Genomic DNA, 24,159 nt, shown 5'->3' on the forward strand with positions numbered 1-24,159 from the left:
CCCTAGTTTGATGTTTTTTAGTGGGTTGGGTGACAGATCGGCCATAGGAGTGCTCCGGGACCAGGGCAACCAATGTCGAGCATACGACGGATATTTCATCAAATAAATGAGGGCTTCCGGATATTTCGATTCCAGCTAATGATGATGCTATAGCTTCAATTCGGTTAATTCTTAACGGCAGTCGCTACGAAATAGACTTTAAACCGAGCGGGAACATGGCTGGGAGTTTGAATATCGATTCATTAGTAAAAAACCGTCTCCGACTTTTGAATTGCCCTCCTGCGGATTTTACCCTATCTACACTCGGAGCCAATCTCCCACTCGGAAGCTACGAACGTAGGCCAAGTGTATAATCCTGTATAATCTCGAATGTTATCAGTTCCTTCTCTTCCGAGTTGGCATGAAGCCTATTCTGTTGTATGGTTCGGGTTTCGGGTACGACGAGAGCGGGACTGAAGAATGAAATAGATTTCCATGTTAGGGAAATTTTCTATTTATTATTATTTAAATTATTTATTAACTCTTTTCACCTTAGATCAGGGCTAGATCGGGACTTTTAGGTAATTTAGACTTTATAAGTATGCTATCCTTGGCGACGATATTTGTATCGCCGACTCAAAGGTCGCAGAAGCTGGATGGATGATTAGTAGACCAAGTCCAATTCAATGCAAGGCCTTCAAGTATCAATTTTGGCACATGGCAGCCATAAGCCGTTGAATTCAGTCCAGGAAAGAAGGAAGAGTCCGAAGCGCATTCTATTTCTAATACTCAAATCGAAAGGCCTTCTCCTAGCGCTTTTTCTTACTATTACTACCGAAAACATTCGTTCTTCCGGAGAAGCAGGCTGAGTGACCACTCCAGTTTGATGATCACTACTGTGAAGTTGGATGGAAGAAACTACTTAGCTTGGTCTCAGTCGAAACGGAAGCTAAAAAAGAGGATTGTCCCGTGACCAATTGCAGTTAAATTTTTGTTGGTAATTCCATAAATACCCTCCTCCTTTCCTCTTCCTTCTTCATCTTCCTTCTATAACCATTATTTACTCCACTGTAAATTCATTGTTCCACCAGATCTACTCTATTCCCACTTTTTCCAAACATCTACATCTTGCCAACAACTACTGCATTCCTCTCCTCTCTTCTCCCAAACTAACCCAAAGCCCCATTCAATCCTCATCCCTTCATATCTGCATTCAAACCCAAACCCCTCAAAACCCTCACCACCACCAGATCCGACACTCCGTGTATTCACAAATCCTACGTCGGCGATGTCTCCTCTGCCATCTCAGCTTTTTTTTGTTGTGAACACAACTGCCGCATTGTCTTCCCAAAAATCTCAAGTCACGCCTCCAAAATGACGACACACTCTACGGCCTCTTCCTCTTCTCCTTCTCTCCAACACTCGCCGAAATCGCCGACTTGTAGGCTACGACTTCGTCGCCATCAACATGGAGCACGGCCACGGCGGAATCTCCGACGCGCTCCCCTGTCTCCACGCTTTCGCAGCCACTGGCACCGCCGCAATTCTCCGCGTTTCTGAGAGCTCCGCCACTTGGACTAAGAAATTCCTTGGCTTAGGCTCACAGGAGATCATGTTTCTAATGATCGATTCCATCGTGTCGTTCTGCCAGATCCCTCCCATTGGGATCCGTGGCTCGGCTCACTCCGTCGTCCGGGCTTCCGGTTACGACATAGATAAAGGTTACCTTGGTAGTTACCAAGAAGAGATGTTGATTATGTGCCAGGTTGAGTCCGTTGAGGGAGTGAAAAACATTGGTGAGATTTCAGCCGTTGATGGCATTGATTGCATCCAAATGGGATCGTTGGATCTGAGCGCGAGCATGGGGTACTTGTAGGATCCAAGAAATGGGAACGTGAGGCAGTTGATAAGGGAAGCTGAGGCGAAAATTCTAAAAAGGCGCAGCAGTGGTGGATTCGGCATGGGGACTTATCTGTCTGGGTTTGCTATGCTGCATGATGGGCCTGGGGACCTCAATTCTCAAATCATGTGGATATCACATGGTGTTTGATGTTGGGTTGTTTAGAAGCATTGCTGTGGAAGATGTGAAGAAATTCAGGTTGAGTTTGATTGATGAAAGGAAGATGAGGAAGGAAGAGGAAAGAAGAGGGTATTTATGGAATTATCAATAAAAAATTAATTATTAGTCATTTTTGTCAAACGAAACTTATGTTACATGGATATAATTTTAATTTTAATTTTTCATGGTCCGTCGGTTTGGTTTTCGAATCTTATGTTACATGGATATAATTTTAATTTTAATTTTTCATGGTCAGTTTTGTCGGTTTGGTTTTCGAATCTTTCATGTTAGAAACGGCTATTTACTCTATTTTGAAAACACCTATTAGTTAATCTTTTTAGCCTTTTTAGCGATGCCATTCAACTAATTGTTTCCTTTTTCTTTGTTAAAAACATTGTAAATTAAAAATTCATGAAATATATTCAATTTCACCGGATGTTAACAAAGGGAAGCAAATGGAATAAACCATAGGGTGAAGAAAATAAACAAAGTTCAAATACACATAGAACAGATTTATAATGATGATGATGTAGCTCTATAAAATTGACTAAGGTTTTTCTTTCTTTTTTTTTTTTTTTCCCTTTTCTCTTCTACCATATTCATGTTTCCTAACTGTACAAAAAGATTATTAGTAGTTGAGTTAGCATTCTCAAGAAGTCTATTCTTTCACTGCAAATGCATCTGCAATATTGAAGTTCAAATTGCCTTTCAGGGTTCTGCTCCTCCCCATATCTGGATCACCCTTTTTCATCATAGCTACAAACTCCCCATAATCAATTCTGCCATCCTAAACATCACAACAACAACACAATTTGAATCACAACACATTATACTCCACACATTGTAAGATAAAGTATCTAAATTAGGACTTTAATCTATGAAGCACTGATACTGATACGATATGATATTCGGTACAAATAATTAGAGGTGTCTAAAATCATGAACGAAGCATCCAACACGATCCTAGAAGAGAGCAAGAATGGATTTCGCTTTCACAAATCTTAGAACTAGATACCATTAACTTCATAAATTGTAATTGGAAACTTACATTGTCTTGATCAATCTCTTGGATCATTTCGTCGAGATGTACCTCGCCTAGGCCGAAGTCTTTACAAGCCTGTTGAAGCTCATCAATGGTAATGTAACCACTACCATCTTTATCGAAGTAGGCGAAAGCCGCGACCAAATTCTCCTCTCTTTCCATCTTATTCAAGTGCAGTGTAGCAGCAAGAAATTCGCCGTAATCTATTGTTCCGCTGTTGTCTATGTCAGCCTGCCAAGATTTACAAGGGACAGCAAAATGGTCACCCAACTCAACACAAAGCCAAAGAAAAAAACTATGAACCGATGCGACATACTATTAAACCTTAATATCACTTCTATGATAATGAAATATCTCCATACCGCTTCCATGAGGGATTTAATTTCAGATTCCATGAGATTGGAGCCAACACCTTTCAAACCATCCTTGAGTTCCTCAAATGTTATTGTCCCACTGTTGTCCGTGTCGATCATTTTAAATAGCTCCTTCAACCCACCTATTTCTTCCTCGGAAAGTCTTTCAGCTATGACCTGGAAGGAACTTTTCAAAGTTAAACTAAACATGATCGATCACCTTATCTAAATGAACATCTACTGGATAGAGCATATAAAATTTTATATCATTATGAATTACATATGATCCAAATAAATTATCACTGATTTCATCATCACTTGCTGGAACAAAACAGAAATATTACTACACATAAAGATCACATAGATATTGGAAGTTTTGTATGTGAAATTTGAATATAAATAATAACTGATATAAATTACCATACAGCTCTGAAGCCATGAACCATTATGAACTTGTATCATTCAGTAGATTAGTAGAATAAAGTTTAGACAAAATCAATATCGATATTGAAATCAAATGGAAAAGTGAAAAGGTGAATGTCCAACATACACGCAGTGCCATCTTCTTAAGTTTATTCATTGCTGAGAAATGCTTCAGTCGTGTCAAAACAGCGGAATCCAAAGGTTTGTCAGGTGCATTTTCCTCATCAGCAATCCAAGGATGGCCTGATTACACAAATTCATATGTGTTTAGATCATTCACCAGCAGAACATGAAAATACAGTCGCAACTAATACCAAAAGAACTCACATAAGACTTCATGAGCCGTAATTCTTTTCTTGGCGTCCCTATCCAGCATCCTTTTTACCAAATCTTGAGCACCTTCTGAGATACTTGGCCACGGTTCAGATACAAAATCCAGTTCCCCATGTAAAATCTGTTTGAAAATTCCAGACTCAGTTTCTGCAGATAATAGAAGAAGTGCATTCAGCTCAGGAATAAAGAATATAACAATTAGATGGCTAAACATTACAATATACAGCGAAGAAACACTAAACAGTTGCAATTCAACGAGAAATCACAATACACATTAAGATAATTACCGGCCCAGAAAGGTGGAACTCCACTCAATAAGATGTAAAGGATAACACCAGCACTCCATACATCCACTTCGGGTCCATATTGCTTGCACAACACCTCAGGGGCAACATAATAGGGACTTCCAACTACATCGTGGAAAGACTGTCCTGCAGAGAGAAATAAAACAAATAAAATCTAATGATAGGTCATACGAGGAAAAATCCATGTTCCAAATGAGAAAAAAACACATAGATGCTTTGTGATGAAGAACATTGATGATATTTAAAAATTCATGCTCCTTGTGGACAATACAATCAGTCCCACCCTATGAATACATCAGTTAGCTAGGTTTAAGGAATTAAGACCACACTAAATCCAGAAAAAAAAAAAAAAAAGCAAATGAAAGACTATAGCATTCCATGATTTTGACACAAAGGAACGATCATCAATATTGTGAAATCAATTACAATAACAGGTAACAACTATACATATTGAATCTTTCAATCTCACAATGATCATAGAAAGCATGGGAATGTCACACACGTCACAATTCTCTCATGAATGAACCTGGCTAGCAGAACACAGAGTAATAAACCAAAACAATTCCACAATTCATTTCCAATAACAACCAACAAAGACTGAATCTTTCAGTCTCACAATAATTTAGAATCATGAATGAACGAACCTCGCTTGTAGAACACAGAATAATAAAGCAATGATAACATGCAACAGAATAAAAAACAATCTCCCACAATTCATTTCCAAACAATAAACAATAAAGATCGAATCTTCCAATCACACAATCATTAAAACAAACATTTGGTGGGCTGTAAGAAAGAACTCACAAACCAACCTGGCTTGTAGAAGACAGAGAGGCCAAAATCAGTGGCCTTCATCTTAGCATCTTCATTAGGCGTATCAAAGAGAAAATTCTCAGGCTTGAGGTCCCTATGCATGACACCAAGAGAGTGACAAGCCTCAACAACACCAACAATGGTCTTTATCAACTTCACAGCCTCTCTCTCACTGTAATGCCCCTTCTGTATGATCCTATCAAAGAGCTCACCCCCTGCACAAAGCTCCATGACAATGTGCACAAACACAGAATCCTCATAGGTCCCTTGAATCTGCACCACATTTGGATGCTCTGACAAATGGTGCATGATCTGAATCTCCCTCCACACATCTTCATAGTCTTCTTGGCAAAGAAGCTTCCTCTTTGGGATTGATTTGCAGGCATAGAGCTTCCCTGTGGATTTCTGTGTGCAGAGATATGTTGTACCAAATTGCCCCTGACCAAGCTTCTTCCCAAGGAGGTAGTGGTCCCTTAATCTTGGGGTTTGATGTGGCAGCACAGTGTTACTGCCTTTCGAACATGGTTTTGCTGCAGGATTATTATGCTTCTGCATCTCAGAAGAAAAAATGAAAGAAAAAACTCTAATGGGGTGTGATCAAAACAGATAAAGATTGTAACTTTACCCTCTTTTCTCTCTCTTTTTTTGGTTCTCTTTTCTCTTCTCTTTCTTTCCTTCTATCTCTCTTTCTCTGTGAACTGTGTTTCACACAAATGCAAGATTTTCTTGTTTGTGGTGTGTTGTTGGTGCTATGCTATATTAGCCTTCAAATGGCCACCATTTATTTTTCTTTTTAATTTCAGTGCAACAATTGTCAAGGCTATAATTATTCATGTTTTGGATTTGTTTGTCCCCTTTTTTTTTGAAGGATTATTATTGAAAATTATAATGGTCTTTTCATTTTTTTTATAGTCATATTGATGAAATAATTTTCTTTTGGTTAGTATATAAATGAGAACATGGGTTAAATAATACCGAAACTGTATTTTTTTTCAAAAAAATAAAATTACATTAGGATATTATTTTACTAAAGTAATAAAATAATATGTTAAGAATTTCTTAAATACCAAATGAAAAAAAAATGTACGTACCTTTTTAAATTAAAAAATTAATACTTTTTTTTATAATAATTGACTTTTTATTTTTGAAACTATTGATAATTTAATATATCTAAATAAAATTTGTAATACAAATAAATTAAAAAATTAAAAGAGATTATGAAAAATTTGGAATATAATTTTTTAAAGAAAAAATATTTAATATATTCAAAAAAAAATTATTATCTCTAAAATTTAAATTCAAAATCTCTTTAATTTGAGTGTTGTGCTCTAATTTTATGCAAACTGTTAGAATAGTAGATATGGTTGAACAATGTATTAATTTTGAAATATCTGTGGACAATATTTCTAGTTATTATAGTGCTATATATGCTAATCCACATGTTCATAGGCGAATGGGTCTATGAAATAATTTGTTCAGGATTTTAAATATGATTCAGGTCCCTGGATTGTAATAAGGGACTTTAATGAGATTTTAATGTAGAGTGAGGTTAGAGGGGGTGTTTTCAGTCAAGCTAGGGCAGAAGTTTTTGTGGAGACTCTAGCAAATTATCGTTTGTTTGATATGGGGCTATTGAAAGAAGTTTTGCTTGGTACAGAAGGGTTAGAGGGGGTTTGCAGATTGCGAAAAAATTGGATAGAGCTGTTGTTAATCAGGAGTGGCGATTGTTATTTCCTGAGACTTATAATGAGGTTTTGACCCGTCTTCATTCTAATCACTGTTCTTTGCTCGTCAAATGTACACCGACTATAAAAGCCAAGAGGGGTTTGAGACCATTTAGATTTCAAGCTGCTTGGATGACTCATCCGCTTTTTAGCAATGTTGTTCGTGCAACTGGGAATAAAGGGACCTCTGATGTTGTTAGAAGTTTGATCGAGGTGCACAAGGATGCTCCTCTTTTCAATAAGAAAATCTTTGGTAATGTGTTTGTTAAAAAAAAAGTTGGAGAGGCAATTGAATGATGTTCAGATTTTTCTTGAGAGTATGGAGGATCCGAAGTTCAGGGTGAAAGAACAAGGTATTCATGATGAGCAAAATACTATCCTTCTCCAAGAAGAGCTTATGTAGTAATAAAAATCGAGAGAGCAGTGGGTTCGATGTAGTGACAGAAACATTAAATTTTTTCACTTGCAAACAATCATCAGGCAAAAGCAGAACAAGATTCATGGACTATTTCTGGAAGACGGAACTTGAGCTACAGAGCAGTAAAAGTTAGAGAAAAAAACGAACTCCTTCTTCCAAAAGCTCTTTTCGACAAGAGAGAATATTGATATAAATTCTATGAAAGAATTCTCTAGTCCTTCCCTTAATAATGAGGCCTGTCAAAGGTTAGTTGAATCGGTGAGGTTGGAAGAAGTGAAAAGAATTGTAAGACCATGAATTCTTTTAAAGTTTCAAAACCAGATGGTTTTCAAACTCTTTTTTATAAGGAGTTTTGGAACTCTTTGAGCTATGATGTGTGGAATTTAGTCAAGAGAGCCTTTGAGGGAGAGATTCTAAATGTTGTAATTTTCGAGACATATATTATTCTGATTTCTAAAGTTAAATTTCCTACTTCCTTAAGAGATTTTCACCCCATCAGTTTATGTAATGTTCTTTACAAAATCATTACGAAAGTGCTGGTGAGCAGGGTTAGACCCTTTCTTTCGGAGATCATTGGCCCACTTCAGGGTGGTTTTATCCCGAGAAGAGGTACTATCGAGAACATTATTGTGCAGAAAATTATGAGTTTCATGAAGAACACTAAGTCTAGGAAAGGGACTATTGTAAACTTTGCTAAATTAGTAAATAATTAGTCAATAAATTAAATTTTAATAAGGAAGATTAGAAATGAAAATCTTATATTAAAATAGGATAAAGCTCTTTAAAACGAAAATTTTGACACTAATTTCAAAGAATTTGACCCAAGATTAGGTCGAATGGACCGAATCGGTCAGATTGGGCCCAAATTGGGCCTATGAGTCCAACCGGACCCATCACTTAAAGAAGACATAGCTTCCTTTCCCCTTCTCTTTTCATCCACGCTGCCATTGTTGGAAGGGGAAGAGGAGAGCATTCAAAACCCTAACCTCCACAACAAACTACCATAACTTCTTCATCCAAACTCCAATCGCCGCACCATTTGTGACTATGCGTCCAGTGCGTCGAGCTCTACAATTCTATCAAATCAATTTCATAGATAAGTCATACCACTTATCCCAGCCTCTCAGTCTCTTAAAATTTTGAAATTTTGGCGTTTTGGTTATTGAAATTCGGTGTCTTGATGTTTAGGCTCAAACTAGCTTGAGGAGCTTGTGGGTTCTTGTTTAATCAAGACATATATAAGGTGAGAACTCTCAAAATTTTTCAAATTCTAGCTTATGTGGATTTGGATATTGAATTTGGGTGTGAACTATGTGAATTAGGCTTGTATAAGTGTATATTGTAGTTGATTGAGCACATTGGATGCTTGGTGGAGTTTGGGAAGCCTTGCCTTGAAGATTTTGAACCTTGAAGGTTGCTTTGGGTGCCTTGGTGGTGTCTCGGGGTATACACGAAAATCGGCCAAGGTATGGTTTAGGTTTCGCGTATATAATATATAATGTCGTGTGAAAACTTAGGCTAGAGAACCATAGGATAAGCTGGAATGATTATGTGTATTGGATGTTTAGTAATAATGATATGGTTTGAGCATGTATAGTGTTCACTTAGTTTTGTTGGTATTGGAATGATGAATGATGATGTGATGATGTTTAAAGAACTTGTGACCCTGGCAATATGTATATATATAAGTTGGTATGTTGATGTTTGTCGATAAACTTGTGAAGTTTAGGTTGAAGTGAGATGTTATTGAATTGAGAAATGATAGTATTGTAGAGATTATTGTGATATTGTCAAAAGTGTGTTATATTGATGATTATAGATATGATGAGTTGGGTCGGAAAGAGTTTTAAAGAGAAAATGAGGTTTTGAGGTTTTTGTGAAAGTTGGTTTTTGGACAAAATTTAGTGACTCATAACTTGGCTTCCAGACCTCCAAATGATTTCAAACTTATTTTTTATGAAAATTGAGTTCGTGAAGTTTACGCCGTTTAAAGAACGGAGGAAAAATGATTTAAAATGGAAAAGTTATACGCGTCGGAAGTTTGAGGTTTAAAATGGCAAATCTACAGATTTCAGACTTGGTAAATTTTTTGGAAAAACGTACGCCCACGCGTACGCGTGACATGAGACTTTCATGTACGCATAACCTTTATTCGCATAAGTAGCTACTGCCTCTTGCGCATTCGTGCGCGAACGAGCCTATGCGTATGCGTGACTTGAGGTTCATGCGTACGCAAGATCCTCATGCGCGACCATGCGCTACTGCCTGGCGCATATGTGTACATGTAATCAGGGGATGCGTACGCGTCTTGGCCTAAACGCATACCTACGCGTACGCGTGGCCCCTGTTTTCTGCAAAACTGGATTTTGTGTTTTTAAATCAAATTTCAGATTTCTAAACCTCCATTCTCATCATTTTAGTTATAAAATATATACTAAGCCTAGTAGTTAGTTGAAGCTAGGAAATTAAGGTGACTTGGGGATGAAGAAAATGGGTAAACATGATGAATTATAAGAGAATGATGTGAAGGTTAAAAGAAGTTATGATACCATGGCTATGATGTATGATTATATAATGAATATGAATAGTTATGAATATTATGCGGCTTATGAATTTAATGATATCTGAGATACAAGTTTCCTTAGGTAATAGAATCGTGGCTTGCCACCACGTGTTCCAGGTTGAAACTCGATACTCTGTTGACCCTACGTCGTAAGGGTGACTGGACACATATAAATTCTCGGGAATGGATATCTCCCATTGAGTAAGTTATATATGAATGAATGAATGTATGAATTATGAATGAAATGAGAAAAACTATGCATAGACTCATGGGGATGCGCGACAAGAGACAATCTAAGGGTTTCGAACTTGTTAGGTTGGCTGGATAACCGACAGATGAGTCTCATCAGGCATAGGACAGGCATATATCATGTGCATTCTGTTTGTTTTGTCTACTATGCATTACTTGGGATTGTCTAACTGAATATATATTATGCTAATTGTTATATTTTCTACATACACTACTTGTTTTCTACTTGTGCTTGAAATTATTTAGTTGTCTGTCGCTGCTAAATCATTGGTGATGGAGGAGAGGAGGAAAGGTGGACCGGTTTGGTGATAAAATTTGGTTTAAGTAAGTAAGTTTAGAATTTCTTATAACACCTACCTTTTTTATGGCTTCTGTTTAGAATCTAAGTTTTAAAACTGAGTGTTGGCGTTCTAGGATTACCTCAGGCATTCCCAAGACCTTACATATTATGTGTGTGGCACCTTTACCATGCTGAGAATCGGAGCCATACTGTGTTGTTGTTTTCAGATGCAGGTCGAGAGGCACCTCGCTAGGCATCTGGATTCCTGAAGCGGAGCGGTTCTGGGTTCTTTTGTTATGTAGCTTATGTATATATGTATTTAGCTTTCTCTCCAAGAAACTTGTTTATTTTGTCCCTCTTAGAGGTTTAAGGAGAGCTAAGGTTTTATCTTGTTTCTTGGAAATTTTGGGGATATGTATATATGTATGTAAATATTCTCCGGCCAGCCTTGGCTTCACAGGCTGAGTTAGGAGCTAGTTATTCTGTATCCTTGTCTCTTTATTCTCTCTTTTATTTAGTTACACCTATGATCTTTAAGGTTTCTTAGCACGCAAGTAATCTCGTTTCCTGAGCGTTGTGCTTTTTATTTTGCGAATTTGTTTTACCTGCTTTTCAAGACTCCTCGTATATTACTCTCTTTCAGATACTATTATGCATATATTTTATTTTAGAGGTCGTAATACCACACCACCTCTATTTTACGGCTTAAGCGTAAAGCTTTGTGTGGTAGGGTGTTACAACTATGGCCTTTAAGATTGATTTGGAGAAGACGTATGATAGGGTGAACTGGAGATTTCTTGAAGCTTCTTTGGTTCAGTTTGGCTTTTCGAAGGCTACTATTCATCTTATTATGGCTTGTGTGATGTCGTCTTCTTTGTCTATTTTGTGGAACGGTGATAAACTCCAGAGCTTTAACTCCCAGAGGGATTTGAGACAAGGGGATCCTATATCCCCTTATCCTTTTGAGCTTTGTATGGAGTGTCTTGCTTGTTTTATTGTCCATCGAGTTTCTCAAGGATCGTGGATTCTGTGTCAATTTTTAGATATGGCCCGAAAATATTTCATTTGATGTTTGCTGATGATCTACTGTTGTTCTGTAAAGCTACAAAAGCTCAGGTAGAGGAGGTTATGAAATGCATGGACTTATTCTCCAAAGCATCAGGCATGCGACTGATTCTTAGTAAGTCTAGGGCTCAATGTTCAAAGAATATTTCTGTGAGAAGGAAGGAGATACTCTCGGTAGTCTCTAGCATTCGTTTTTGTCAAGACTTGAGAAGGTACTGGGCATGAAAGGTCTTCCAAGAGGACGGCTCAATAAGTCATTGAGAAAATTCAGAACAAGCTTTCTAGTTGGAAGGGATGTCTGCTGAATAAGGTAGGAAGACTTTGTTTGGTTAAGTCGGTAATGGCTTCTATTACGGTCTACAATATGCAGGTTACTCTCCTTTCAAAGTATGCATGTGAAAAGATTGATTCACTGATGCGACGGTTCTTATGGAAAGGCCATAATAATGGGAGAGGGTTGCCATTGGTTAAGTGAGAAGTAGCTATTACTCCCAAAAAGGCGGATGATTTGGGTGTAAGAGATACATACTGTGCTAATTTGGCGCTTCTTAGTAAGTTCGAATTTGTGCCAGAGATGCAATACGGCTCAGGAGATAATTGAACATTGCCTGCGAGACTGTGTTAAATCCAAGAGTCTTTGGCATATGTTAGACCCTCACTTTATTGACTCGTTTGAAGGCACCTCCGTTAAGGCTTGGTTTAGAAAAGTCGTGCCTGGTAATGAGGTATTTTTTGGGGTCAGAGTGTGGTAGTTGTGGAGACATAAGTGTAATGATGTTCTCAATATTGGGAATCTTTGGACGGATCACAAGGTGGTTGCCCTTATTAGAAGCATTGTTATGAACCTAAGACTTTATATGCACCGGTGTTCTTCATTCAACACCTTCAAGAATCGCTAGTGCTGAAAACTCCCTATAGGTAATAGCTTTAAAGTTAATTTTGATGCAAGTTTATTCCCTAATTTGAGTTTAGCTGGTTTTAGCTGTATTATTAGAGACTATAATGGGAGTTGGATCTCGAACTGTTCTGGTAGTTCTCCTCCCTAGTCTATCACTAGATGTGAGTTTTTTGCAATCTGGAAGGTGCTTGTCTTAGCCTGGAATTGCGATTTGAGAAACATTGTGTGTGAAACGGATTGTCTAGACGTTCTACACCTTTTGCATGACTTTGGTGGTGAGTACACGTCTAAAGTTGTTGATTTAGTTCACAAAATTTAGAAGCTTTTATCATGATCTTGGTATGTTCAAGTCGATTGGATAACTAGAGAAGCAAATAAAACGGCGGATTAAATGGCTAGATATAGAGTAAGAAGTAATTTTAATCATGTGATTTGGTCAGAATTTAATAATGTTCTCCAACAAATCATCCGTTCTGATTTAAGATAGGTGTTTGCTTTGGCATTCTCTTTTGTTTAAACACAAAAAAAAAAATTCAAAATCCCTTACTTAGAATGATAATAAATACTTATTATTTAAATTAATTTTACATTTGTTGATAATATCAAATAAAAAGTTGAATTAAAACGATATAGTAATAGAAAGATAGAATAAGTCAAGTCCATAAGACATAAGTAGTGCAACCTTACAATAAGTCAACAAGACACTCGTGGAATAGTGATTATGTGGATTTCTGGTCTAAATGAAATTATTGACATGTACGAATGTACCCTTTAAAATCAAATGAAAAACACCCATAAATAAAAACAAAAAATTTATATAAATATATAATTATTAAATTATTTAGTATATATTTATATACATTATTTTATATAATTTTAATATATATATATATATATATATATATATTATATTTTAATATTATTCTACATAAATAATTTATTTAGTAACAGATTTTTATTGTAAATATCATGATTCATTTTATAAATGAGTTGAAAATTTTTATCAAAAATATTTTATATATATTAAAATTAATTAATAAAATTAATTATTATTTATTTATATATATTATTTAATTTATTTTAATATATATTTTATATTAATAATTAATTTTAGAATACAATTTCTTTGATGGCATAATTACCCACATACTCACATTTTGAGAAGAACAATGAAACATTTGCATCACACATTGAAAGACACGAGGCACACATGCTCATCCAATTGCTAAAGCTAATATATCCTCAAATATAAAATACTTTGGATAAAGTTGCACTATTGTCTTCTAACTTGATCATCATTATCAGGATCTTGCACAGATATCATTATTCTCTTTTTTTTTTTTCATCCTTTTCTTTTTCTTTTTAATGCACTGTATGTAGACAGCTATGTATTTCTATTTCTACAATAGACGACATGACTAATGAATTACAAGTTGGTCCACCATTGTTGTACGGATTGAGATAGAGTCCTTTGAGCAAAGCAAGAATAATGACTATTATATTGAGATACTGTTGGATTGAGTTAAGAAACCTGATAATGGTTTTAATTTTTTTTAAATAATATTTTGGGATCTGTTTCTATAGTATTTTCCAAATGAGATATTATTACAATACAACATCATCATAGAATTTGTTTTAAATAATGCTCTTATGTCTCATCTAATGGTTGAAACTTGAAACTTATATATGTTTATGAATTATGAGCAGATATGTTGAATTATAATTTCTCTACTTACAACTTAGGTAAAAAAAAAGTGATATTTCTATATAGAATAGTTATAAATACCAATTAATATTGTTTTGTATTGATGATTTGATGGTACTTTTAGAAAAGTTTGGAGTACAAGATAAGATGATGAAAATTACATAATACACAAGTTAATAAAGGTACGATGGGATTTGATTTTAATGCATGATTCAAGTTTAGTGGTTGTTATGTCTACATCCCAATTTCTTTTTGTACGCTAAAAATTAAAGGTATCATTGCTAGAGAAAGAACGTATCTATATAGCATCAACAAGTAAATTTTGATGGTAACAGAGTAAGGATAATTATTATGTTACGTTTTTGTTTCTTCTTAGTTCTCAGTTCTCAGTTCTGATGAGCTGTCAATATACACCCACTTCTGCTAATGCAAGTAAATGCAAAAATTTAAAGATGCTTATTATCACTTCAAAATTATGTGTTTATACATAATATAAATGTATAAAATTGAAATTAAATTCGTTGAGGAATAATTAAATTCATCGTTTTTCGAATGGTCTTATATATTTTTTGAGTAGATAAACTTTTAAGATATAGCTTGTCACTTGTAATGTTGTAATTTTTTTTTTTGAAGGGTAGTGAGTATAACTCAATCATCAAAAAACATAGAAAGTAGATACCTACAAAAAAATATTTCAATGCTCAAATAAATATTTTATATTTTTTAATAAGAATTAAGATCGCATTCCAAAGCATATCTCTCCTATGCAAATATGACACTTTTATGTAAGTGACTCAAGATTGTAATTGTTGATCAATTACAATTTTAGTAATAATTATAGTCAAGAATTGTAACTGAAGAATGAAGTTATTATTCTAAAAGATCAATATCCAATTTATATTACAACCGAATTATAACAGATCAGATATTAAATTTGAATAGTCAAAATTAAATTTAAAAAAAAAAGTTAAACTTATTTTGTTTAATTTGACATCTATAATTATATATTTATTATATCTAAAATTAATATTCAATTATTCTAACAATAGTTAAAAAATACAAAATAAAATAATTTTAGACTTTTCAACCTTCTATTGTCTTTGTCTCTCATACTTTATTAAAAGAATAATTACAGTTTTTTCAAAAGAAACTAGTCAAATTTCTAATAAGATTAAGATATGAATGTGAAAGACTACAGAAAATAATCGAAATGTATGATATCGGTGGTTCCAGCACCAACAAGCACATGGTTGGTGTCCTGCACCATATGATGTCAACCATGAAGACCAGACTACAGCTAGATTTGAACATGTCTTTGCCAAATGGATGAGAATAACCACCTTGGCAAGGTTTTAAAGGATAATCATGACTACAGCTTCAACGGTTCCTTCCAATTGAACTAACAAAATGGCTTCAACTCTATGCCTCAATATTGGATAATAATGAAGAGCAGAAGAATTAGATTATAAGAAAACAGAAAAAAAAAAAAAAAAATCAGATCATGTGGATGGAAAGCATATGTTTAAACCATTATCTCCTTCTCCTTCATTTTCCTTCACCTTATAGGATGTTGCCCTCTTCTTTACACGCAATAAATACTTAGTTGAATAGGTAAACATCATGGTCCATCTTTTGTAAGAATTATTTGAGTTTCTAACGAGTTTAATTTTGATGCACGAACACTATAAACTATTTCATAAAGTCGTTCAATCATATTTGTTTATTTAGATGACAAATATTTTTCCTGACGTAATTAGATGCATATGTAAAATTATTTTACGTGCACTAAAATTAAATTCTTTTTATATTTTAGAACAAAGTTATATATTTCTAAAGTTTTGAATATTTATAAAATTGACTTCACATTAATAGTAAAAATCAAACTCACATCTGAATAAGATGCAATATAGTTTCTTACAAACAACATTAACCATATTTTAGTTTCTAAAAATTTGTTTAACTTCATTTTCTCTCATTAGTTACCATGTAGTCATATGGATTGGAACCTATTAAGATTACTATTATGTAAAAATGAATAATCCCCCAAATGAGGGATTGATTAAGAGAAGTAAAATTATATATTAAAAAAGGACAAAGAATTGTAACAAAACCAGTAATACTGGTTCATCACCTTTAGAGACATTAAAATGATCATGAAAACTGATCTAAAAAACTCAAAGAATGACATTAAAAATAAACATAGAATTTCTATAACTATGAACCATAATTACTTAATTAGTCTTTACAATCTGAAGAACAAAAATCAATTCATCACTCATCATCACCACCAGAACCTGTTAAAACCTTAACCATGACCTGCATGACTCTCACTCTATTTTGCAAAGACAATATATAATTTGCTGTCTCTCTAAAGAGTCCATCCAAACCCATGTTATTGTCACTGTTTGGTATAAGATTCTTCAATGTTCTCACCCTGCTCTGAATCCCATTATTGGATTTGGTTCCTCTTCCTCTTGATCTTCTAGAACCACCAATCCTCTTCATCAAAACCCTTCTTGTTCTTGTTCTTGGCCTCCTACCCTTGACACTCACCTTGCTCCACAAATATGATGGATCATTGAGTACTTCAAGATCATTCAAAGAGAGGGAAACAAGAGAAGAAAAAGGATGTGAAGAAACTCCCATTATAGGTTAGTTTTCAAAAAAATAGACACCAAGAATGAGAGAGAGGATTTAGATTTATAAGGCTGTGTATGTTTGTGTAGCAGCATTAAGATTGAGGCCTAATTATAAAGGATTGGATTAGGGGAAGGGAAGGGGGTTTGTGGGGACCACATGGCACAATTTCCAAGGAGGCTTCCAAGGGAATGGGAGAGTGACAGGTGTACCTAAGTGTTGTTGCTTTGGGCATGTTCTCCAACCCAAATGCCACATGCTTCCACATGATTCTTAAATCTTAATTTCCCTCCCCCATTTACTCTCTCACTCTCACACAGGCATTTTCACAAACACCTTTCCATCTAATAATAAGGCCACTCTGGATTATTCCTCTCTAACTTTCCATATTCAATGGATTTGAACACTTTTCAAATGGGGTTTCGGTTCATTATCCTAATTCCAGCTCAATATACGTGGCACTAACACATACACTAGTTTGTGAGGGTTCATGGTACTTGGTCCCTGCTTCTTCAAAGGAAACCATGTTATGTGACACTTAAAAATACATTGCAAAATTATATCAAGCACGTTTGTTTATTTGTCAATGCTTGTGTAAACAGAAAGGGAACATTTTGGATCATAATGTTGGGATAAGGTATATAATCTCTGACATTCATGAACCCTATGCTTTCTTCTTTTAAATGTGCTAATTAACAAAAGAACCTTCTTCATATATATACGTGTCAATGTGGTGCTGCTAATCACAGGGAACATTAATATAAAATAAAACAAAAAATATTATATGTATATAAAAAATCACTTATCGTAGTCACCAAAAAAAAAAAAATCACTTATCGTGTATTTATGTATATTGAGACCAAAAACAAATACATTGTACTTATTACAATCATTATGATTTGAAATCTAGCAAACATTCCACTGCTCCCCTAAGGTATTTGAATCTACCCTACATCACACATTTTAACTGTTCATAAGATAAGACTAATCATTCTTTGATGTAAAGAGTACAAATGTTATGCAATCCTCTCATAGAAAGCTACATGCTAACTTTAACTTGGAATTACTATCCAATAACTATGTGCTAGATTTCAATTCAAACTTTAAAGGTCTTCATGCTTTGTTAATAAAGCAGGAACAATGTGGTGTCAGGTGTGAATCATCTCCGGTAAAACTCCACATGATTTAATTGTGTGTATTTCATAATTAATTATATTTCATCACATGCCATAGAAAGATCTCATATTAGGAAATCATGTGAAATATTCACATGGTAGAATCAATTCACATGATCAACAGTCTAGACGAAAGTTTTAAGTGTTAATTAGTTTGTACATCTTCACTCTAAGGATGTGTTTAGTAAATAAACAGAGGAGACTTTTTTATCTTATGAATGAAATCCAAGCATAAAACTACACATGAAATCATTCCTAAACATAAATTGCACCTTTCTTTTCACCCGAAACAAACAACATAAGAACTTGAGTTGGTTTCAATCAAAGCTCATTATGATTGATGAATAGCTAATCACTCTAGGCAGTGAAACCACCCTTTTAAGAGGTGTTTGATGAAGCACTAGTTTTACACACCAAATACCAAATCAAGAAACTATGAAACAGTTATATATAAAGTGTTCTTTTTTCAAACCCTTTTTTTTTTAACTGGGACCTTCTTTTCTTATGTAGAGTAGACTTCAAATATAATTAATCCCTCAATGCTTTGCCAGATCATTAGTGAGCTCACAAGGGGCATGTTGGTGCCATTTGGATATTGAAACATGTCACACAATCATAGGCATTCATCAGAGTAATTGACAACTATATATTTATTATACATACATATATTCATTCATATTCTAAAATCTTAATTTCATAACATAGCTGAGTCATAATAGTTTATACTAGATTGTGAGGTATGATTGTTTACATCCAGAAATTCCTTATTTATTTATTCATCCATGTTGGGTCCACCATGGAGCTGAAGTCTCCTGCTAGGAACAATTTGAAGAACACCCGGTTGCTCTGTATATTTAAAATATATATATTAATAATTAAACCGAACTAGAACAATCAAACATACTAGGAAAAATCAAGTAGAAGGAATTATACAGATACATGTGATGATTGATGCAACATTAGATACTCATGAAAACCCTTTCAGATTAGATATGCAAATATTCAATCTACAATATCCTTAATGTATAGTCCATATTTCTTTCCAAATTACAAGAGTAATCTCAATACTCAACTTCAAGCATTGGTATGTCTTCACATTTCATATGAACTTTGATTTATATTATTAAAAAATGTTCAACTCTTAACTATATGCAGCTTGATCCTGGTGGTACCCTAATCACAAGGAGTCAATTTTCCTAGACCCATATCCGATGTTGTTCACTGTATTAACAGAGTTGAATCATTGTGATGACCATGATGAGGATGATGATAAAAGTGATAGGCTCTCAAGGAACCAATATTTGAAAAAGAATCCTATATCTGAGGAAAAAGAGCCTTATAAAATCTTTGACTCTCTCGTTTATAATAGCTCGCTGCTGTGCGTTGTAGCTCATTATATCTTTCATTGCGATAATAGCTCGCTTCTGTGTTTCGTAGTTCATTGTATAGGTACTTTCATTGAGAGCCAATCAACCGAAAAGAGTTCACTCTGAAGAATTCTGACCAGCAGAAAGCCGAGTGAAGTGCCACACATAATGAGACAGAAATAATGTCTCATCCTAGTTTTTAAAATGTACATAATTTTTATATAATTATATGAGAAATACTAGGAGTCTTGGCCATCACTTAGCCATCAACTTAATTTTTTTAGTCTAGTTTTTTAAGTCTAGTAATCTAACAACATTCTTCGTCTTTGTCTAATAGCCCTCTAGCATTGCTCTAATTATATATGGGAGAAAATCTTTTTAGTATCTTCGTCTTTGTCTTCCTCCTCCTCAAACTAGATTTCTATTCTTCTAGTTTATGTATTTCTATTCCTAGACATATCATAAACACTACCTAAGGGTGTGTTTGGTTATGAAGTTAAAAAAAGTGAAAAAATTCCACCCTAAACCCTAAAGCTGAAGCCATCTCACAGTCTCAGTTCCAAAAAAATCCATTCTAACAAACTTCATACATTAATTTTTTAAAAACTAAAATCAAATTAGACACATGCAAAGATATATATATCAAACAGAAACAATTAAGAATATAAAAGACTAATGATAATACAATTAAAAAAGAGGCATACTTGAAAGTTGAGCAACTTGAGAAGGAGTAAGCTTAGCAGAAAAGCCACTAGCAGCTGACTTGTAACTATATAACAAAGCGTCCTTTGCAGCCTCCTCACTGCACCAAATCAAAATTTCCCAATTTACACAACCAATTTTGATTCTTCAATTTGACACAAACAGGGTTCGTCAAAATCACGAATTGAGGTTGGTACCTGCCGAGGACGGCGGAGAGGGTTCGGATGTGGAAGGCCTCAGGTTCCTCACCGTGGGGCTGCTCCGTGTACACTATGTGAACCGCCGCAGAATCCGCCATTGCGGTGGCAATCAATATCGCTAAAACCAAGAGGTTGCCAACGCCAGTTGCCGTCCCCATTATACATTTGTTCGCGTATGCTTTTCCTTTAAATATCGCAAAAGACGCAAACAAAAATGAATAAATTATTCCAATTATATACCAAAATTAAATTATTACTATAAAATTAATTATTTATATATAAATGTTAATAATTAATTTTAATGGTTAATTTTAATCTTGTTATATTTTTTATTCCCTATTCTTATTCTAAGGAATAGGGTCTTGCCAAGACATATTATTTTAAAAAAGAACATAAGTCATATTTTACAAAATTTAAAAAAACTGCGTGTATAATATAAATGTGGTATTTATTTGAATAAAATAATAAAAAATATTATTTATATACTAAAATTAGTTATTAAAATTAGTCTTTTTGTATTTGTGTAGGAATGTGTATATATGTAATTTAACTTATTTTTAATATGTATTTTATATTTTAATGTGTATTTTACATTAATAACTGATTTTGATAATTAATTTTAATGTATATCTAAAAAAAATTAAAAATAATAATAGAATTGTGGTATTTAAGTAAAGGAATAATAATTCTAGTTAGATTAAAATCATAATTGATTTTAAAGGAATAATTTTTAGGTGTTCTTGTTGTTAAGAAGTTTATCCGAGGTATAGTTCGTTGCAAAAGGAGAAATGTCCTAATTTCTTTACGGATGAGTTATATGCTGGATTTCCGAAAAACATTAGACGGGGTGGGTATTTGTAAAAGGTATTTCGATACTCAAGCCAATAATAATTCGAAGAAGATAGAGTGAGAGTGATTTAAGTGAGTATTAAATTTTTAGATGTCCTTTACCTTAAACTAATGTTATCTTATATAGACTAAATAGAGACTAAGCATTTTGAATATGCTCGATTAGCAAATCATAAGATACAATTGTTGTGAGAACCACAATGTGGTTACCTATTTCATTGAGTTGATGACGTGTGATGGAGTCATCATATCGCTCTACTACGTATTATCAACTTATTATGTTTTTGAATTATGGGCCGAGTTTTAACTTGAACTGAGGTATAGGTTTCATTGGTCGAGTTATAGGTAATTGAGAAAAACTTGTTTTTCGAGTAATAGGTGGTAGTTATTAAATAATACGGAATGAACCAGATTATAACGGCCGAATTATAGGTATAACAATCAAGTTATGTGTTATAGGGGTGTTCAAAACCGATCCGAACCGAACTAAACCGATGGACCGAACCGAAAAAATCGAAAACCGAATTAACCAAAAACCGAAAAAACCGAAAAAATGATGTTTTGTGGTTTTTTTGCGGTTCGGTTCGGTTTTCGGTTCTTGCCACCAAAACCCTAACCGAACCGAACCGAACCGAACCGGTTCTTCAGAAAACCCTAAAATTAAAACTACCCCAACCCTACCCCCCATACCCCCACCCCCCCCCCCAAACGCGTTACACTTACAGGCAGTCAGGCACAGCTGCGCGAGTCCCTCCCTTCCCCGGCTCCCTCCATGGAAACCTAACCCCGCCGCCCAAACCCCAGATCGGAGCCACCACCCACGCACCCACGCACCCAAACGGCCAGCAGTCACCCACCTTCTTCACTCATTGTCCTTGTCTCCTTGATACTCGAAGTCGAAGGTAGCAGTCACCCACCCACCGCGAACACGAAGACCCAGTCACCCACCCACCTACAGGACCTCCGACCTCACCACCTCCGACGTCACCGCCTCCACCCAGAAAGCCTCCACCCAGCAGCGTTTCTGGGTTCTGTAGGGTCACCTCACCACCTCCGACCTCGCCGCCTGCACCCAGAAAGCCTCCCACCCAGCCACCGATTCAGGTGCATATGGAGCCCGAGCCATCTATTCAGGTAAACTTTACTGATGCATTCTTGCCTTGTTGTTGGTATTGCTGCTTGGTGCTTGCTGGTTAATGGTTATTGTTCAATGTTCAGTTTGTTCAGTTTGTGACTTTGTTCAATTTGAAAATTCTGGTTTCTGGGTTCATTGCTTGTTTGGTTCATTGCTGGTTTAATTTGAGATTATCAACTTTTGTTCTGTTTAGGGTTTAATTTGGCAAGTTCAATTTTTTAATTTGCCAAGTTCAATTTGCAAATTCTGTTTAGTGTTTATTGCTGCCTTGCTGCCTTGCTGGTTTAATTTTTTAATTTGCCAAGTTCAATTTGCAAATTCTGTTTAGTGTTTATTGCTGCCTTGCTGCCTTGCTGGTTTAATTTGTTCATTGCCATTTGCCAAGTTCAATTTGCAAATTCTGTTTAGTGTTTATTGCTGCCTTGCTGGTTTAATTTGTTCATTGCCAAGTTCAATTTGCAAATTCTGTTTAGTGTTTATTGCTGCCTTGCTGGTTTAATTTGTTCATTGCCAAGTTCAATTTGCAAATTCTGTTTAGTGTTTATTGCTGCCTTGCTGGTTTAATTTGTTCATTGCCATTTGCCAAGTTCAATTTGCAAATTCTGTTTAGTGTTTATTGCTGCCTTGCTGCCTTGCTGGTTTAATTTTTCAATTTGCCAAGTTCAATTTGCAAATTCTGTTTAGTGTTTATTGCTGCCTTGTTGCCTTGCTGGTTTAATTTGTTCATTGCCAAGTTCAATTTGCAAATTCTGTTTAGTGTTTATTGCTGCCTTGCTGGTTTAATTTGTTCATTGCCAAGTTCAATTTGTAAATTCTGTTTAGTGTTTATTGCTGCCTTGCTGGTTTAATTTTTTAATTTGCCAAGTTCAATTTGCAAATTCTGTTTAGTGTTTATTGCTGCCTTGCTGGTTTAATTTGTTCATTGCCATTTGCCAAGTTCAATTTGCAAATTCTGTTTAGTCTTTATTGCTGCCTTGCTGGTTTAATTTGTTCATTGCCAAGTTCAATTTGCAAATTCTGTTTAGTGTTTATTGCTGCTTTGCTGGTTTAATTTGTTCATTGCCATTTGCCAAGTTCAATTTGCAAATTCTGTTTAGTGTTTATTGCTGCCTTGCTGGTTTAATTTGTTCATTGCCAAGTTCAATTTGCAAATTCTATTTAGTGTTTATTGCTGCCTTGCTGGTTTAATTTGTTCATTGCCAAGTTCAATTTGCAAATTCTATTTAGTGTTTATTGCTGCCTTGCTGCCTTGCTGGTTTAATTTGTTCATTGCCAAGTTCAATTTGCATATTCTGTTTAGTGTTTATTGCTGCCTTGCTGGTTTAATTTGTTCATTGCCAAGTTCAATTTGCAAATTCTGTTTAGTGTTTATTTGCTCGTCTAATCTTGTTAAGTTTTATGGTATGAATTGTTCTCCTTATATTATTATTATTATTATAATTATTGTTGTTGTTGTTCTTGTTGTTCTTATTATGTAATTGTTTTTTTTATTATTTCAGGTTGGTTTGCATTATGAAGTTTTAGTTATTTTGTTGGAGAAGACACCATAACTTTGCTAATTGCTATCGGTTTAATGACAATTTATTTTTATTTTTAGTTGTGTTGACTGTTGAGCTATTAAACTTCTTTAATTGTCGTATTTGAATTCTATTGTCGTTATATTTCATTAGATCAAGACTTTGTTAGCTATTGTGTATTTTGGCTTGTTGATTTCAATCTTATGACATTGCATAATAGTATGGTAGAATTTTTTTTATTTGATTGAAAAAACCGAACAAACCGAACCAAACCAAACCGATTTTAATTGGTTTGGTTTGGTTCGGATGACCTTGAAAAAAAAACCGAACCAAACCGAACCGCAGCTTAATTAAACGATCGGATCGGA

The 24,159-nt window shown here is 34.8% G+C and overlaps 2 protein-coding genes and 1 pseudogene across 2 annotated transcripts; 1 reads left to right on the forward strand and 2 right to left on the reverse strand.

Annotated features, from left to right (window-relative positions):
- The first annotated feature begins 490 nt into the window (after positions 1 to 490).
- LOC112775318 (uncharacterized) lies at positions 491 to 2,293 on the forward strand (annotated as a pseudogene).
- A 183-nt stretch (positions 2,294 to 2,476) lies between these two features.
- On the reverse strand, positions 2,477 to 6,206 carry LOC112775316 (calcium-dependent protein kinase 11). Its single transcript, XM_025818888.3, has 7 exons — positions 5,307 to 6,206; positions 4,477 to 4,620; positions 4,184 to 4,336; positions 3,984 to 4,099; positions 3,443 to 3,610; positions 3,087 to 3,311; positions 2,477 to 2,825 (listed from the first exon to the last, which is right to left on the reverse strand). Exons 1-7 carry the CDS (start codon positions 5,860 to 5,862, stop codon positions 2,697 to 2,699), a joined length of 1,491 nt encoding a protein of 496 aa, XP_025674673.1. The 5' UTR covers positions 5,863 to 6,206; the 3' UTR covers positions 2,477 to 2,696.
- Positions 6,207 to 18,580: 12,374 nt separating this feature from the next.
- On the reverse strand, positions 18,581 to 20,496 carry LOC112779345 (subtilisin-like protease SBT3.17). The gene is made up of 3 exons (XM_025823591.2): positions 20,288 to 20,496; positions 20,093 to 20,190; positions 18,581 to 18,867 (listed from the first exon to the last, which is right to left on the reverse strand). Exons 1-3 carry the CDS (start codon positions 20,446 to 20,448, stop codon positions 18,794 to 18,796), a joined length of 333 nt encoding a protein of 110 aa, XP_025679376.1. The 5' UTR covers positions 20,449 to 20,496; the 3' UTR covers positions 18,581 to 18,793.
- Between the last annotated feature and the right edge of the window lie 3,663 nt (positions 20,497 to 24,159).

The sequence above is a fragment of the Arachis hypogaea genome, chromosome 19, assembly GCF_003086295.3.
Source record: "Arachis hypogaea cultivar Tifrunner chromosome 19, arahy.Tifrunner.gnm2.J5K5, whole genome shotgun sequence".
Taxonomy (NCBI): Eukaryota; Viridiplantae; Streptophyta; class Magnoliopsida; order Fabales; family Fabaceae; genus Arachis; species Arachis hypogaea.